General features: G+C 39.2%; 1 protein-coding gene across 4 annotated transcripts in view; it reads left to right on the forward strand.

Moving 5' to 3' along the window:
* UBE2F (ubiquitin conjugating enzyme E2 F (putative)) overlaps nt 1-18,679 on the forward strand; it is an 87,696-nt gene that overhangs the window by 17,825 nt on the left and 51,192 nt on the right. For all 4 annotated transcript variants that reach the window (XM_026852504.1, XM_026852502.1, XM_026852503.1 and 1 more), the window contains 2 exons: nt 4,501-4,568; nt 13,602-13,672. In XM_026852504.1, the coding sequence (XP_026708305.1) occupies nt 4,501-4,568; nt 13,602-13,672 (139 nt within the window). The remainder of the gene's footprint in view (nt 1-4,500; nt 4,569-13,601; nt 13,673-18,679) is intronic.

Genomic DNA, 18,679 nt, shown 5'->3' on the forward strand with positions numbered 1-18,679 from the left:
GCTGCACTGATATTTGGAGCACAAAATTGGAAGCTGAGTCTAAAACATGGTAGTGACCTGGAAAAAAAAAAAAAAAAAAAAAGGTGAGTTTAGGTAGCTTGCACATGAAGAAAACTAGAGGAATACGTAGTGTTAATGCAATTTTCCTGCACTTTCCAGACAGCTGGGGTAGTTTGGGGTTAGTGTGGTTGAGTCCTGTTCTTCAGGGAATAAAAGGTCTGTTTTCTGTTGTGCATGCTATAAAATGACAAGTGTTGGTGAGCTTGGCTGAGCGTTTCGACTGCTGATTCAAGGAGCTACTTACCAAAGCACATCCTTTGTGGCCTGTCCTAATTGTCTTGCATTTTCTTTTAAAGTGATAAAATAATTTAGTTTAGTATTTTCACAGTACTTTTAGCCATTGAAACACCTTACAAATGCAAACTAAAATTAGAGTTAGGTTGTTGATAATGAAATTCAAGACTGAAGTGGGAGGGATGCTTGCTCTGTTAGTACAGCTTGAAGACATAAATTTAAGCAGTAGGAGGAAAACTGAAGCTCAGACATATTCACTTTTTGCACAAGCCTCGTCAGTGGCCAACTTCCTAAGTTATGTGCTAAAGCTATTTTCTTTGACTGCTTTATTTATAGCACTTTCCTCACTATTAACTTTGCCAGAACTTCAGTTTTTCACACCACTGTTAAATGCCTAAAAACTGAGGGTCTTTGTCCCAATCTGTATGGGTGTTGTGGGACACAGGGCCAGAAACTACCATGTGGGAGAACCTATTTACTTGCCTGAGATGCTGTAAGATGACTTCATCGTGAAGGCTTATCTTGTTAATGCATTGCAAGATTTCTGGCTGGGGACTGAGGCTCTCCAGAGATAGGAATTTTTAATATACATTTGAGTGGTAATGAGTAGCATGCTTTATTGTTGTTTAATGAGAAGAGTTACAAACATACAGGGAGAACTGTAAAAAAAAGTGGGAGGAGAGATACTTTACTCTTACAATTTGGTAATTATGTCCTTGCTTATTTTGTAACAAAACCAGTAGGGTGCCCAGTGCGCTTTTTTTGGTTAGTGCTAGCATGGACTGATGCCAAAGTAAACCCAAAACATAAAATGCAAAGTTGTAATGCAAGGCAGTGATAAGTATTTGTATTTGAGGGAGACTCAATCGTGGAAGTACGTGGAAGTGACCTGTGGTGTGAGGTAGGGTGTGCTCTTAAGTCTTCCAGAGATTTCTGGGCCTTATGTAGAACACAGGAAAACAAAAGAAAATAGAAGTAATATATGAGGAATCTCTTACAGCCTGTGGAAGTGCCAATATGCAGTTAGAAAATGCTTGTGCTAATCTAAAACACTTTTGCGAACGGTCTGGTCCTGCTACTTTCCTTTTGCTGACACTGGTAATAAAATTTAACCCCTCTGTGCACCAGTTCATCCCAGTAATCCTGCAGGAAACTGCACTTTTTGCCATAATGGTTTTATATAGTGAGAAAAGGCTTGTCCCCTTCATCTGAGCTCACCTTGTCCAATTTCATCCTGCGTGTTGGCACTGGAAGTTTCTGCTGTGGCCAGGTGGAAGTGGAGCTATCCTGAGCGGGGTCTGTGTGGCAAGGAAGAGCACAGAAAGGAAAGAACAACCGTTCAGCTTTCCCTCCCTCCCTCCCCATGCATCTCCTTATCCACGTCAGCATGATCCTGCTGTCTGTGCGCTTGGAGCTGAGGGCCTACATTAATGTTCCTCCATGTGGCAGAGGCTGTGGGCCTGATGTTTTCAGTATGTAAAGAGATGTGGAGTGTGTTACTTCTCTTGCTACTTGACTGACAGGAATCTGACAGTCTTTTGGCAAGCTCTTCCCCCTTGGAGCTGTTCTTGAATGTTTCTTTTGGACAATTGTATTACAGTGAGGATTCATTAAATCTGAGGATTTTCTTTGACATAAGGCACATGTAGATACAGCCATTAACAGGCATCTATTTCATATTAGCAGGGGTGGAATTTAAAGAGCTGCTGCACACTTCACTCCAAATCCACAAAACCAAGGAACTATTGAAATAAAGCCAAGGAAAACAACTTGCTGCTGCTGGACTTACTGAGCAACCTTAGCAGTGTTGGAGTTTCTCCTTTAACCTTTTTATAGCAGCAACAGGCTTCTTCCTGTGCAAACACATGTGGGCATTTCATGCCATTGCATATATTGGGAAGTGATAGTTTAATAAGTGCTTGTGAGCATGAGGACAGTGGGGAGGCTTTGAGGTACATGGCTTGCACTGCAACAAACACTGAATTCCTGTATGGTGTTGCTTGTTTAAGTACCATCACTGAAAGACCTGAGATTATTTCAACTGTGGTTTTTAAAAGGAACAGCATCATGCTTGGAAATAGTGAGGATTCTTGACACTTGGTTAGGAAGCTATTATCATGTGCTAGATGGTGAATAAAGTGCAGTTAGCTGTGTCCTCTAGGGTAGGTTGGCAGTGCTTGAGGTGTTTGAACTCCTGGGGGATATTAGACCGTTTCCCTAATCATTCCTTTCCTGGAACAGTTAGTATCTTGCTTTGCATGTTTTGCATATTTGACAGGGTGCAGTTTCATCAAAAGGATATGGGTATAACTCACCTTTTACATCTTATTCATTAGAAATGGCTTGGTTTACTGATTTTTATCTCACTATATTTGAAAACAAAAGATAAATGCTTTTATCTTGTTTTTTTCCATAAAAATCAGTGCATATGCATTTACTTGCTGGTAAAGCATAATATGCCTGAGAAGGCTGCTTAGTAAATCAAACACACTTCAAAACTGAATTGGAGTGGAAATGGTGGATATATTTGAAAAGCATATGCTCTGGTCAGGTTATTAAAGTGAGGTTTGCAGTGGCTAAGGCTTGTGGCTTTGCACTGCACAGTTCAGTGTGGAGGCAGCTGTAAGTGTTGTGTGTGGTTGGGAAGACCAGCTGTGTTCTGTTCCCATACTCTGTGCCTATGCTGCTGTTCGTGTGCTGAACCTGTCAACAGTTTACACACAGGCTCCAGGTTGAGGTACTTCCCAGCAACTCTCTGCTGCTTTGTAGGCACAGGTCTTTTGGAGTGTGCGGTTGAGTCCCATCTTTGGCAGCATCAGCTTTTAACAACTCCCTTCCCCCTACAACTGAGGATTTGTGATATTTAACAGGGTGATGCTCTCTCCTTTTCAAGTAAGACATTGCAAAGAGAGATTGCTTGAGACTTGTGATTATGCAATTGAAGTGTGGAAGCTACAGGCTTGTACTGACAGTGGTGAGATTGTAGCATGGAGGGAAACCTGAGCAAGTGGATGTGGTGCATTGATTGGCATGAGAAAGTCAAAGGTCGTGCTAGATCTTTGTAGGGACTGGGAAGGCAGCAGGTCCAGAAAACAGCACCCTGAAAGAGGATTTTGATAACCTGTAGTAGAAGAGCTATTTCTTTTTTTTTTTGTCATTTGGAACAAGCTAGATAATAAGAAAACTCTTAATCTTTCTGTAAACTATAGATTGCTTCACAGAACTTCCCTTTGCAATGTTGGTTTAAAAAATAGAAAAAAAATACTGTCATACAATGATAACCAGCCTTCCTGACCTTGAAGCCTTCACCATGCCTGTACTGTGTGACAGAGAGCTAGACTACTCAAGGTACTTCAAGCCTGAGCAGTCTTCAGGTGTCCCAAACCCCCAGTGTGGTCTGAGTACCTGTCTGTTTCCCTTTCTTAATGAAAAAATCTCAATGCTGGCAATGCCAGATGGACACATTTCAGATCTCTTGCAAGCATTTCAGCTTCCAAGCACAGCCATTTCAAGAGCTGCTGGTTGACTATTATCCTATTACATTATCTCTGGTTAAATGCAACTTAATATTTTTAGATTTCATATTTTGAAATTTAGCCATTTTAATAATTCAGTATTGAGTCTGAGGTTGACAGAGGCAGGCAGATTTTGTTAACTGATACATCATCCAAAGATAATTTCAATAAAAGAGCTAACTTGCTCTTTTATTGTAGTACTCTCTGGAGCGTGCTATTGCACACCATTATTCATAATACTCAAAATATGTGACTGCTAGCACAAGTCTGGGAAGATGTGCTAAATTCTGGAGCAGGATTTAACATGCATTAGCAAGTGAAGTATGTATCCAGCTCGTTCCAAGGGTTGGTGTTGTGGTACCACATGCCACATGAGAAGTTCAATCAAAGGTTCCTCTAGCTTGGTATTGCCTGGTACTCTGATGAGGAAGGTGGATTTTCTAAGGTCACTGGGGGACTCTTGACACTTCTGACTTAGAATTTTCTGCTTTAGAGGTTCTGGGAGTGGAGGAAGACACTCTGTTCACACTCTTTGGACTAAGTGGCAGCTACTGTTATGGTGTAGGTAGGTTAAGTATTTGATGATAACCCTGTGCTGTTACTTTAATCTTTGTAATTACAGGTATTTTGTGTTACATGGTGTCCGTTATGTTCTCTTATTTAACTATTTTCTTTGGTTTGTCTTTTCTAGATGAGGGCTATTACCAAGGTGGAAAGTTTCAGTTTGAAATTGAAGTTCCTGATGCCTACAATATGGTGGTGAGTATTTGCTATTAATCTAATAGTTGTCATTTTAGATTTCCTCTCCAGATAATAGGACTTCAGAGGAACCTGGCATTAAGACTAAGAAGGGTTCTTCTGTTACTAAAATATCATGGGTTGGTAGAAAAATCTTGGTTGCCTGGAGTTTCTGGAGGTAGTTGGGGTAGTGTTACAAGTTGGATTTGGTTGCTCAAGGCTTGGGCCAGTTGGCATTTCCAAACCTCTTAGGATGGCGATTCCACTGCCTCTCTGGGTCTCTCTTCCAATATTTAGTTACCTTTGTTGTGGATTTTTTCCTGATACCAGGTCAGAATTTCCCTTTTTGCAGCTTCTCTATGGCCTCTTGCTTTATCACTGTGCCTCTCTAAGAAGAGCCTGACTCTGACTCCTCTATATCCTCCCCTTAGATGATTGTAGACAGCAATAGGGTCACCACCTTCAGCCTTCTGTTCTCCAGACTGAACAAATCCAGGTCCCTCAAATCTCCTTGTACTGCTTGTGCTCCAGTCTCATCACCATCTCAATGGCTGGCTATGGGGCTCACTCCAGTTTGTCAGTATATCTGGTATGAGGGAGTTCAAAATGAAACACAATAATTCTGAGGCAGTGTCATGAGTCCCAGGGAGTGGGAAGAGTAATTTCTCTGACTATTCTTTTGCGGTCCAGTGTTTGCAACCAAACAGCCTTGAGGTTTTTATTGCCTCAATTATACTGTGCCTAAAAGAAAAAAAAAAAAATTAATTTGCAACTGTCTGGCAGAAGCTGCTTGGAAGCTCAGATGAATCAGACCTGAGAGTCTCTCTCTGGCTGAGGTTCCACTCTTATATGTTCTCTCCTGTTAATTATTCTTGAGACCTGCACTTAATGATTGTTCTTACAAAAAATGATTTATCTAAGAAAAAGAATGAAACAGGTGAACAGAGGGGAAATTTTTTTGTTTGTTTTTAGTTTCTCTGGGGCCTTTAAACTTGTGCTTATAGTTCTGCTATGGGACTTAGGTGCTTAATCCCTTTTGAGGGCATATAGTGGAGGACATGGAAAGTGCAGATACGGTGACAAGTAGCCTCCTTTAGCACACTCCGCCAGTTCTACTGGTTGTCTCCTAGACTGTTTAGTTAAATATCTTTAAAAAATAACAATTGCAGTGGTTATTAAGCAAACAGCTTTTCAGAGGACCTACAAACTACTGCAGTATGTAGATAAATAGAAAGTTCCAGACAGCTTGGCCTTTCAGGAGTGAGAAATATCAGTATTTCATTTATTGTACTTTACTAAAATTTCAGGACTTTGCAAGGGAGGGAGGTGCAGTTACAGTAAAAATAACTTCAGACATTGTTTTCAGAGCTTAGCTGTCAAAAGAGCAAGATTGACTCCAAAAATGGCAAACAATTGAGGCACACATCTGGTTCTCGGGAATTACACCTGCCATTCTGTGTCCCAGTAGTTTGATACGTAAGGAAATTTGACTCATTTGAGCGCTTGAGTTGCAGTATTTGCATTTAGGTATATGAGTTGCAGGAAGAAGGAAGCCTTGCTTTGTTCTAGTTTGAATGGTTTTGATAATTTTCCTTGCTTTTGTAACTTTTTTCCAAGCCTTCTACTTTGTTTTCTTACTTTTGGTGTTGGTAGTTCAGAGCTCTTCTCTGAGAGGCTGAGGAATATGTAGGGGGGGATACTAGAGAAATGTTTCTGGGAAGACCTTTGACAAGCCTAAATTCAGCATCATATACATGTAGTAGTTGCAGTCACAGCATTGTTTATATACAAATATGAAGGAGGTGCAGTGGTCTGGAGTTTAATAGGTTGAATTCTCAGACCAATCTTCGAGGATGGAGAACTACTACTAGTAGAGTAGAAAGGTTATGTATCTGAAACTGGGGAAGTTGGGTCTGCATTCCAGAAGATGCCTTCACAAGTTTCCTAGTATTTCTTTATAGTCTACGAATACATGGGACATGCACTATATCTTATAAAAAAACCTCATGCTTATGGAGGACTATAGCACTTCTAAAAGAACTTTGAATTTTCCTCCTTTTTTTGATAGTTGTGCTTTCCTTTCATAGTAATATTATTTAAGGATTGTCTGCTCAAGCTATTTCTTAAGTGTTTAGGTTCCTGGCTGTCTTTATTGATATGGTATCTAAACCACCTACATGTACTAATAATGTTTGCAGTTGTATGGTTTTGGTTGTGGTTTTTAAGTTCTCTTAACCTCACCAAAGAATTTCATACTATAATGCAGGCCTCTCTTACTTGCACGTATAAGGCTATGCACACACTATAAGGCTATGCACACACTATAAAGACAAAGGGGGTCATTTAAGGTTGACATCATCCTTGTTGTAACTTGAATACATTGTGCCATTGCATACCTGAGAAACTTGGCCTTCAGTATAAAAGGGGAAACCCTGTCACGTTCTCTGCTGTCTAATTTTTTGTCACCTTCAGTAGTAGTGGTTTAACCACTGTGGCAGTGCTGGGCACAGGGGAAGATACATGATCTATACTCATATTAATTTCTTAAATTTTTGTGTTTAAGATGTTCACCTAAAGAACACTGCTGCAGGAAAGTATTTGCTGTGTTAACAGGAGAGCTGAATGTTAATTTTGATCTGGTGTTTTTTGATTCTCAATTGCTATAATTAAAAAAAAAATCTTCTGGTTTGTTACGGTTCCCTGCTCAGCATTGCCAGAAAATCTACAGCAAATGTTAATTAGATACCTTTAAATTCTCAGCACCTCTTCTTCAATACAAAAGTCAAAAGTTTGCCTTTTGTGCAATTTAGAAAGAAATGCAGTAGGTTGAATGCTCGATTATGGTCAGGTTATTAATGAAAATGTATATGTTCACAAATATTGAGATAATTATGCTGAGGCCGTGGTTTGTTTTCTGCCAGTCAGAATAAGACTGAAATAAGTGATGGCAGTGTATTTAATAGAACTTTTCAGACTTCCCAGTGCTCTTTCAGCCCATAAGCAAGATTGGGATATCGCATCTGCATCAAGCTCCTTGCAGGAGTGCTGAACGTGTTTGTGTTGGGAGTAAAAATACCAGACAAGACTGGCAAATCATTAGAGCCCTGCCCCATAGCCTGAATCCATTTTCTAGCTGATCTTTTTAGCCTGCAGAAAAAAAGAACATCTGTTTTTAAAGCTACAAAATGAATACTTTATAGTATAATTTCTGTAATGGCATCCTTTAATTTCTGTAGTATGCTGTTTCCAAAATGCTGTGCATTTGGTGCTACTCTGGGGAATTTTTTTTTTTGCCCTTCATCTCTCATAAGCAAGCATTCAGCTTCTGCACTAGGTAAAGAAGCAGATGCGTAGAATGGTGGCATAGTGGAAGAGTATGAGTATATAATTAGAAAGGAAAAACATGGATGATTTTGTCTTGTGAACTGCAGCCATGGTATACACTCTGTGCAGAGAGTAAAGCATTGGAGGCTGATTCGTAAAGTAGTGGCTCTGTGAATACAGAGAAGTAGTGTATCCTTGTGCTTTAGGTGTTACTGACTAGGATGTGCACTGATGTTTGGTACCTGGGCTATAAACTTCCTTAGTGCAGATTCAAGAGCCTAAAATGTGGGAAGGATGCCTTGCAGCATGGATGCTTTGGAGCAAGCCCTATTGAGAAGTGCTGCCTCTTGCTTGTGAACAAAGCACACAGCTGGCCAGGGTTTAATCAGACTTCTATACCATTTTGCTGCTGTACTAAGTGTTGGAAATATTTATTATGATTATCTGTAAGGCAGTAAAATAGTACAAGTGTTCTCCCATTGTATCCATAATTAGCTGAACATATTTAAGCTGTTAAACATGTGGATAATTACAGAAGCACCTGAGCTTGAGAACTGGAAAGGGTTCCTATTTTTAATCATCTGTTGGAGGCATGAGGATGGTTCAGAGAGATTTGTGCTACAGTGCTAGCAGTAATTTGTGTCACCCCCCCCTCCGACAGGCCAATGGGCTGCATTTCACCCTGAGCTTTTCAGAAAGGCTGAAGAGAGGTAAGAGAGCTCACCACAGGCTTTTCTTAAAGCAGTGTGCTTCCCAAAGAGGGGAACTCTTCCAAGTGCTGCAGTTGTGCATTGTAGTGTTGTCTAGTCCAATGATTATGTTTTCATTGTTGCTGATTTAGTCTTGTAATTGAGCAAGTATTGATTGCTGCTGAAACAAGCAATAATCAAGCGAAATGGACCTGATGGTACCTGTGGTCTGTAAACAATCTTTTTCCTACACTGCTGCCCTTCGAAGGCAACATCCAAGAAGTTGCATGTCTCGGTAATCTTTTTGAGTTGGTTCAGTCAGCACACTAATGAGTCCTTGACTCCACTTGGCTTCATCTTTTAGTATTTACTCTCTCTAGTGTTCTCAGTTAAATTTTTGCTGCCTGATTAAGGCAGACCTGGGATCTTTTATTTTTTTTTCTCTCTGTGTTAGTGTGGAACTACTACAAAGAACATTAAAAGTTATTGCTCACCCTTGAAACTTCCGTATTAGAAATGGGGCCAGAATGAGAAATTCTGTTCATCCTTTTTCTGGGGCCTCTGAGCACACAGTCAGGTGATGCTTCCTGCAGCCCTAAGGAAGGAAGTAGAGTTGGTCGTGCTCCCAAGGACACAAGCATATAAACACAGTCCTGAGTGGAAAGGCCTCTGCTTCCCAGGGACAGTTGGATTAAAAAATATCCTGAAAGGAGGATTTCATCTTGTACATGTCACGAAAATTTCTTCGAAAAGAAATTTGTATACATCAGATAATCTGTGCACCTTCTGTAAGCATCTGATTTAGGCTGGCTGATGGAGCCTTGGGAAAACCTGGTGTCACATCTGCAGAATCCTCTGCTCGCATCCAATCTCTTTTATGCTTGATTTTTTTTTTTTTTTTTAATAACACTGTTTTAGGGTCATGCCATAGATGGAAACAGTAGGCTTGAGCTTTTGATGTTTTCTGGACTCAGTGTAGTTCTCCTCATTCTCTCCATTTTGTGAGTTCCAAGAGGTACCTGAGAGGCCTTTTTCCTTCTAAAGTTGGAGCTAATCTGTGTGGAAAGATACTATGATGAGAAAAGTAAGGATACTGATATTTAAATTTTAAGTTATTTTAGGGCATTAAAAGTCTTTGAAGATGAATGCTTAATTTTATCAGTTCTGAATTGTTTAAAAAGTTTTAAATTTAAAAAATTAATTCTTCTGTAAAGATAGCTGCTAAAATATTAAAAGAAATTCCAGTCTCTGTTAGTATAGGAGGGCTTTTTCCTGTCCCAGTCACAAAGTGTGGTACGTACTTGCTCTGTGGTTCAAAGCACTTCATATTTCATGATATTTGGGAAGAAAAATGGCTGATCCATGCTTGCATATCCCTTCGTGTCTGAAATTTGCCCTCAATACAGAATCACAGAATCATCTAAGTTGGAAAAGACCTTGAAGATTATCCAGTCCAGCCATTTACCTAACAGTTCCCAACTACACCAGATCCCTCAACTCTGGGTCAACCCAACTCTTAAACCCCTCCAGGAATGGGGACCCCACCATCTCACTGGGCAGCCCATTCCAACGCCCAACAGCCCCTTCTGTAAAGAAATGCTTCCTAATATCCAGTCTAAACCTTCCCTGGCACAATTTGAGGCCATTGCTTCTTGTCCTGTTGCTTATTACTTGGTTAAAAAGACTCATCCCCCCTCTCTGCACCCTCCTTTCAGGGCTGTAGAGGGCGATGAGATCTCCCCTCAGCCTCCTCTTCTACAGACTAAACCTCCTCAGTTCCCTCAGCCGTTCCTTGTAAGACATGTGCTCCAGACCCTTCACCAGCTTCGTTGCATACTTTCCCACTGTGCTATTCTTTATATCCTTAGCAGGTGTGCAGAGTGAAGGAAAGACTTCTTTAACAATGTAATATATTATTTAGCAGGTAGCCTGTGGACTGTTTTCTTTGGTGAGGGGATATTGTGTCAGAACAGAAAGCAGTTGATACTGATACAGATGTTGCAGAGGAATCATGAGGAGAAAACTGGAGCACAGTTAGTTAATTCTGTAGTGTCTGATCAAACTACCATGTCGTTAGAAATACTAAAATCTGTTCTTAAGCTGTCCCTTGGCATTTTAAAGTATTATTCTTGTTAGGGAATAGGTTGTGCATTGAGGAGCTTTTGTGTAAATCGAACAGAAGTTTGTTAGCATTTGTGCTTACAAAACCTGCCAGGAGTGTTTCTGTCCATACAGATACCAGAGGAAGCTGTGAAACAGCAAGCAAAACATTTAATGGTGTACAAAGCAACTGTCTAAAGCATTAAGTGCTGCTGCCTGACCTCTGTCTCTGCAGCATCTGTTGCCCAAGCACTACATTTTTGGTTGACTGGCTGCCCAGAAATAGAGGTCGGTAGGAGATGGGAGCAAATGTTTAAAATAAATCAATCAGGTGACCAAGGGATTAATTGATTTTTAAAATACTAATAAACAAGCTGCCTTCTTTTCTGGCTTGAGGTACAGCTGATGAAATAAAGGTAGCTACAAGACTAGGGACCTGGTGCTTTAAGGAGTGGGACCTGATTAATAGTAAAGATCTGGTTTAATGTTCACATAAAACTAAACTGTCTGCCACTGCAAGCTGAGCCACGTTTGCAGCCTCTGTGGTTCTGACATGTGATGATGCCACATTTCTGCTAGGAACCCCATCCCTTCTCTAGAGAAAAGGTTGTGAAGTGAAAAACTTGTTACAGGACAGATAAAACATATATGTATTAGTACCCCTGTCATATTAGAGTGATTGGCTTGCCAAATTGATCAAGATCTGAAACTGTTAGTTAAGTTCACTTATTGATTAGCACTTTTTTATGTCCAATCTCTCATTTGGTGAGAATAAGGGAGGGGAGAGAATAATTGCTGCTTTTAAAGAAATGAGGCAAACCTGAACTTCCACCAAGACCAAAGTCAGTATATGTGTAGTTCTTAAATGCTTGCAACACTTTCTTGTACCATCTATATTCACTGATATGTTGAAGTGGACTGAGAATGGATGAAAGTCAAATGGTTTCCCTTATCAAAACTAATGAGAGATCCTGAAAGATAAATGGCTGCTTAGAAATGCAGAAGAAAATTAATCCATTCGCTGTTGTTACCCCCAGTTAAGGTTGGATCTACCTGTACAGCTTTCAGTTTCGGAGGTGAAGCAGGAGTTTGAGCAATGAAATAAATGCATTTTGTAAAGTTTGTTGTGCAAAGTGTCACAGGTATGATCTGGTTGGAGGTATTCAAGTGAAACATCATCCCAGGGAAATCTTGTGTGGATTTGTTGATCTAAGGAAGACTCAAAGATGACTTGGAGCGAGCTTGAAGGAGAAGTTTTGTCTGAAGATAAATTTGATGGGAGTGCTACAGTTGTCCTGTCTGTCTAACAGAAGAAAAAGGAGGGAGAAAGAAAAGCTTTGTCTTAACTGTCAGGAGTGGGCTTTTTTCTAATTTTTAGCAATGAAGAATACTTTGAAAGGATAAAGGAGTTCTTTTGTTTCCATGATACAAAAAATGAGACACCAGTTAATTTACTCAGTGTAAGGATTTGGGGATATTTTTTTAAGATTTAGTTTGTATCAAGCTTTTTTTTTTTTTTTTTCTCCCTACTCTCCAATACATTCCCTGTTTGAAGGAGCATTTGGTAGAAAATTACTCTTTCATCTTAATCTACTGGCATGGAATAAATACTGCTGCTTTCCCTTTCTTGAGAACTAGACATAATCTTTCAAAACAATGTGAAGGTGTAACTAATTAAAAGTGCTGTTAGAGAACTTTGAAGAACAGCATTTGTTTTGAAGGTAAAAAGTGTGGAGACTTTTCATACATGCCACTTAATTGTGAATGATGCTGTGATCCAGCACTGGGGTAGTCAGTGTCCCTTGAGTTATTGGACAAACATGAAATAAGACTGGAGAAAAGTCAACATTACATTATGAATTGCAGATTTGTTGTGGTGATAGGTGCTTCTTCTTTTCATGCCAGACAGATAAGTTAATGGTAGCTCACTTCATTGCATATTTTCGTATCTCTTTTCCAAGGAGTCATAGTTAAAAAAATATTTTACTAAAAAGATAATTGGTAAATTGAGAACAAAGCAATGAGACAAAACACATTGTGGTACTATGCAAATACTGCTATTAGCTGTTTTGTCTCTTGACTGAAGACTTCATGGGAAGCAGCAGAGGAAAATAGCTCCACATCTATATTATGTGATTTAATTGAAGTTATGAAATGTACTGGTCTGTGCTGATGTATTCCAGTACACTTACTGTAAGAAATCATCTGCTTGATTGAAAGCTGCAAATTGCAATTTGGAGACCATGGATGGAACAACGTGCTGTTGCTAAGCTACCAGAATTTTTATGACCCGCTCTTTATTTACTTCACAAAACTAGAGCAAATGAGACTGTATTTTAAGAATCTGTATTTCAAAACCTGCTATGGATCTGGTGATCTTGACTGAAAAGAAGTTTGGTGGATTTTTATATTGGTGCCTTAAGTTTGGATATGATGTGCCTTCTTGATACCTCCTTGTGATACCTCCTATTCAATTGTGAACAGGAAGCTCTGCCTTTAAAAGAAGATGTTCTTTTGTCTTAATTATTATCATTGCGTCCTTTGATGGTTTTTAACAAAACCCTGATTTAGATAAGTCTTGCAGGAAAACACTTAGTAGTTTTCCATTTTAAATTCCTGTCTTACTAGTTAAGTGTTAAGAAACTGAATGACATGCAGTGTTTTCTTTCCCTTGAAGGCAGAAGAGAGTAAGTTTTCTTGGCTTTCTTTAATGTTATGCTTTTCTAAGAAAAAGCCTAATACCAGCCCAGCTTTTTTGAAGACTTTGGAGAAACTAAAAGGACAGAGAAAGCTGGTGTAACTCCTGAAGGTTATATTATCAGGGTCTTTAGCATACAAACATAGGCTCTGAATATCAAATATTTTTCTGTTCTGTGACTTGTAACAGTGCTAGGGTTTTATTTTAAATTATAACATTGTAACTTGTTTTCTCTCCTGGCAGCCTCCAAAGGTAAAATGCTTGACAAGAATCTGGCATCCGAACATTACAGAGACGGGAGAAATCTGCCTAAGGTAGCAACAGCATTCTGTTTTTTTTTAACCTTGGCGGTTTGTCTGTGTGATAAACATTGTATGTGATTTTCTTTCTAGTATCTTTTTCAGCAGATTCTGCAAATCAGTGGTGTGTGACTCTTAAGAACTTAGAAATCTACTGAAAGTATTTTTCTTGCTGTGCGCTAGACACCATGAGGTGCCTGGCTTTTCAGGTTCAGACTTAATGTTTTGTTCTATTTGGAGTGAAAATGTAAACTCCAACCTAATCAAAACTTTGTGGGTTTTTCTCCTTCCATAAATGAATAGTCCTTAGGCCATGAGAGGGCTTAAGGCTTTCCTTGTTTAATTGCCTGAATGTGTTGAAGTGCTTGAAAACCATTTATATATCAAAAAGGAAGGAAAAAGTGTTCCTTAAACTTGGACAGTAATTACTGTATAGTTGCTATTTGTTTATTTTAACATTTAATATCTGCTATAAGACACGTGTGCCAATTAAAACAGAGTTGAGGGAGTCTAAGTCAAGGTATGAAGCCTGAAAGCTTTGCTTTACCAAGGTGAGAGGCTTATGTTGCTGGGTGGATTTTCTTGATCATAAATGTGGCCTCTTCAAAATCAGTTTCTGAAACTTTGTTTAATTCCAGTGTTTCATCATGAGTACCTGATGGTGAAATTGGTCAGAAACTGAAAAGAAACAGAAGTGAGAAGCATGACTGTAATTTTTCAAGTTAATGGGACATAAAAGAAAAAGTAGATGAAGCAGAAGCAATGAATATAAGTGAGATTGAAAGGTATTTTGAAAATTCAAAGCAGTTACCACCTTGTGTAGCAAATTAGCGCTTAGGAAAAATTTAGCTTTTTTTCTTCTAGATTTAAAAATCATTTTAGTGCTGTGTTCAAGGTCCTGGTGAAAATTAAGTTTTCACAGGGCAATCTGTCACACTTCACAGACAGGACAGGCTGATCAGCTTGATAACAGCTAAAGAGCTGATATCTGTGCTTTTAGCCATAGTGGTCTGCTTCATGCTTCTGGGAAGCTTGTATTGTCCAAGGGTGATATAAACCATAACATACAGGAGGCTGTAGTATGTTCCTGGTGCTCGACAGTGTCAGACTGCAGCAGATTTACAGGCAACTAGGGCTGGCGTCCATAGATTTTTACCTCACTTGGGGATTGGAGGATTTAAAAGCACTGGAGAAAAATACGAAATCCTCTGAGCCTGCCTGAGAATCTTGTTGTCCAGATATTTGGAGCTGTATGCTGGTCATGCAGGAAGATTGTTTTGGCAAATATGTATTGCTACTTTTAGCAAATTTTTCAGACCTGTGGTATTTCTCAGTGCCACCTGGAACTGTTGCATTTTACACAGCTGAACTTTTCACTCGACAGTAGGGAGACTGATTTGAGGATTATGTTTTTACAGTTTAAATTCCACCATAGTCCTTGTGGCTTAGTGGAGAAAGCTTAGACGCTTTGAATCAAATAATGTAAGTAAAGGAATAATTGAGCTTTTTGGAACCAGGAAACAAGAAATACTAGACACCAAATGATAGCTAAAAGTTTAAGCTCTGACTACAGTGCAGCATCTTCTGAGGTTAAATAAAGACTCACATTCTTGGATATTTCAGTGTTTCTTGTCTTTAAATGGTTTTAATTATGAAAGATGAACATAGTGTTGGAACATCATAATTCTAATGCAATTATTTTTTCAACATCTGTATTGAAACATCAGCTTTATTTGATTGTCAGATACTTTAACATACCAAACCTTTGAAATGTCTTACCATTTAGATGGAAAAACTAAAATAATTTAGATTGCTTTATGCCTGTTATAGTGGAGAATGCACTTAGCTATAGTACCTGCAATCAACTTATACAAGAGTCTTTACATTAAAATAGCTTCAGTTATTTTTAAAAGCAGAAAAAATTTCTTTATCAGTATTTTCCCCAATTGTCTTTTGCTAAACATACCTCATGGTATGTGTTGGTTTGATAATCACCCCTGAATTAAAACATACCAAATTATTAAGCTTGTAGTCAAATGTAATAGTTTAAGGCAGGAAAAGTATTGTTTCTTTGTGCTTTATGGATTGCAGTTACTCTGGGCCATATTAGTTAGGTCTGCACTGTAGCTGTGGATATTCACTCCACTGCACATGTAGATAGAAGACACTAAGAAACCTAGAAAGGATATGCTTGTTCACTGCATAACACTAGTTGACTACTTTTTTGACAGTGTAAAGCACGTGACTGACTGTTTTTCTTTTTCCCCATATTGATGTGATCTCTGCCTGAGGTATTCTTTTTCCTTCTTGACTGCTTAAGTTTTTAGACCAGTTTAATTACTTAAAAATTTCAGTGTTTTTCTGCTATGTGGTGAGGGGGTCAGTGTTGATGGGTGTATCTTTTTTGTCAGGTGTTGTTAGTTAAGGTTTGGTTGCTTTATGATGCAATATTAAAGGGTGCCGAATGGAGAAGTGTTTGAAGACTGATTAATTCTATCTAGTAGAGCTCAGTGTTGCAATTTCTCCAGTTATAAAAGCTGATTAAGTTGATTGCTTGTTTCTGTTCCCCAGTGCTCTTCCCAGTCTCCTCAACTGTGTCAATGTGGAAACAAAAAGCTCTTTAGAAAGACTTTCTACACCAATTGCTCCACTCATCTGGTCTATATGATGGCCTCCAGAATGGTTGCACTGGTGGTGCTGGGTTGAGCAGGGAGGTGGGCAGCAGGAGGTGAGCAAGAGAATAACCCCTCTAATGTGTGTCTGCCAGCAGAGCGTTTCTGGAGTGGTTTTACAGCTTTTTAATTCACACTTACCTTGAATAATACTTTCTGTTGGCAAAAGGAAGGCAGAAGTTCTTTTTGGAACTGACATTTTATGTTGATAAATTTGTTCATCTGAGATCTTTACAGAAAGCAGGTTTTCTCCAGGATTGATCTCCCATTACAGTAATTTTTAGTCACTTAAGCTGTAAATCACGTTAGCTGAATCTCAGAAAGTTTTAAGCTTGCTAGAGCCAGGCAGTTTCCAGTTTAGTTGATGTTTTTGCAAGGTATCTTTAGGATGCTGTGTATTTAAAAAGAAAAAAAATTCCTCAAAGCTTTTCTTCATTCGGGAATTATGAAATGAGAAGATATTTGTGAAAACAAAAGCTGAGCAGCTGACTGGTCACATCAGTGGCTGTTTTGGTTACTATAGTTTCAAAAATAGTGATTTTTGCAGTCTTCCCATAGGAACTCAAGATATGAGGATTTGAAATCATGTTCTGGGAGGTTTCCTTAGATACAAACACAAGATGCTAAGGTGCAATTATCAGTTCCAGTCCCCTTTATGATTGAGGACACGCTTGGCTTCTCTCAGACCCTACTACATCTGAAGACGAAGCAGATGGAAAGTGTTTTACTGTCCTTCCCTGCTCCTGGTGAAGTTCCCTGCTGGACAAACTCCTGCTCATGACACTGCACTCCTGTCAGCCCTGCTGCTTCTGCCCCAAGGCATGCCCTCACTCACCAACTTCAGTACTTTGCAATGCTGCAAAATTGAACAGTTCGTTTACCCCTCTCTTTACTCTTGCAAATTAATTCTCAAGCATCACAAGGGAGGCTTCTGAATGTTTATTCAATCTGAATAGTACTAGATGAGCTTTCTGGCACTCCTGTATGAGACAGCAAAGTCCTGGCAATTTTAGAATAGTCACTTCAAGTAAACAGGTTTTCCTGCCCATCAGGTGTCTTGAAACCCTGGTAGAACAGGTGGCTTTTGTCATCTGTGTGGCAGCTCATCAGAGGCAGCTTCTTGAAGCATTGAGTGGGTGAGAAACTCTGCTGGTTGTGCCATTTGAAAAATTCCTAGTAGCCCAGCTCCTCTGTGGCAGCAGGACCTGTGGTTGACAGGTCTTTAAATGGAAGCTAAATGCTGATGCTTGCTCATCTACTAAACTAGTTGATGATGTGTTTTGTGCATTTCTACTCATTCTGGTATTCATTCTGCTGTGTGTATGATGCTCTGAGAGCAGATCACCATTCTCAACTCTCTGGCAGTTATATCTAGGTCATCCCCATGGAGAGCAGGAGATGCAGTTTCTCTAGACATGCTGTGCTAGGAAAAGGCTTTGATTAGGGACCTAATGATCATTCACAATCTGTAGGAAGAAAGAAGATGCTGCTCTAAAAATGAGTTATATCAGCAAATGAGAAATATTAGGCAAAGGTACACCTATCTATCTACATTCTTTTCTGCCAGACCTCTGTGAAGGCTATGAGTGTCTCCTCTCTGAGTCCTGGCTGCTGATGTCCCAATCTGGAGATGTGCAGAGAGAGGTCTGCAGTGTTGGGAAGCTGGAAGGGTGTTAATGAGGCTTAGCTGATGTGCTCCGGCACTTTGAGCTCTATCGGTGGACTTTTTAATGCTTTTTTTTTTTTGGGGGGGGTGTGTGTGTTAACATTCCTTGCTCTTAAGTTCACGGTGAACTGTATGAAGAGATAAAGGGAAGTACTGTAGCAGAAAGCAAGCAAGTTAAAAAGTCTGTTTACCCAAAACATGAAAATCCTGGCTCTTACCTGTTCAGCATTTTGACTTTTACTTTTTTAATATGAATAAAAAATCACAGCCATGAGATATTATTTTTAATGTTCTTGAAATTAGTTTTGAGCTGCACTAGTAGTAATAGCATATTTTTTTTTCCTTTTAAAGGCAGAGAAATGAGATTAGAAGCACAGTTAAGATGGAATGGTCTCATTAGTATGGTTGTACATTGAACAAGGAATAATGCTAATTGTGGTATATTTCCTTGGATTAAAAACTCAGTGCATTCAATAAATAACTATATGGGTAGCCTGTATGGTTCAGTCATCTACTGTAATTTAAAAATGAATTAATACATGTCATCCTGAAAATTGGTAAAACCTGATAGTTTAAGAGTATTTCACTTTAACCCTGTCATTTCAGTGTCAGAAACTGCTGGTGGTGATGAATTTTCATGTTTTGCTGTATGAGTTTTCAGTTTTAGATTACTTAAGAGGAAGA

Source organism: Athene cunicularia, assembly GCF_003259725.1.
Source record: "Athene cunicularia isolate RWA chromosome 7 unlocalized genomic scaffold, athCun1 chr7_part1, whole genome shotgun sequence".
Classification (NCBI taxonomy): domain Eukaryota; kingdom Metazoa; phylum Chordata; class Aves; order Strigiformes; family Strigidae; genus Athene; species Athene cunicularia.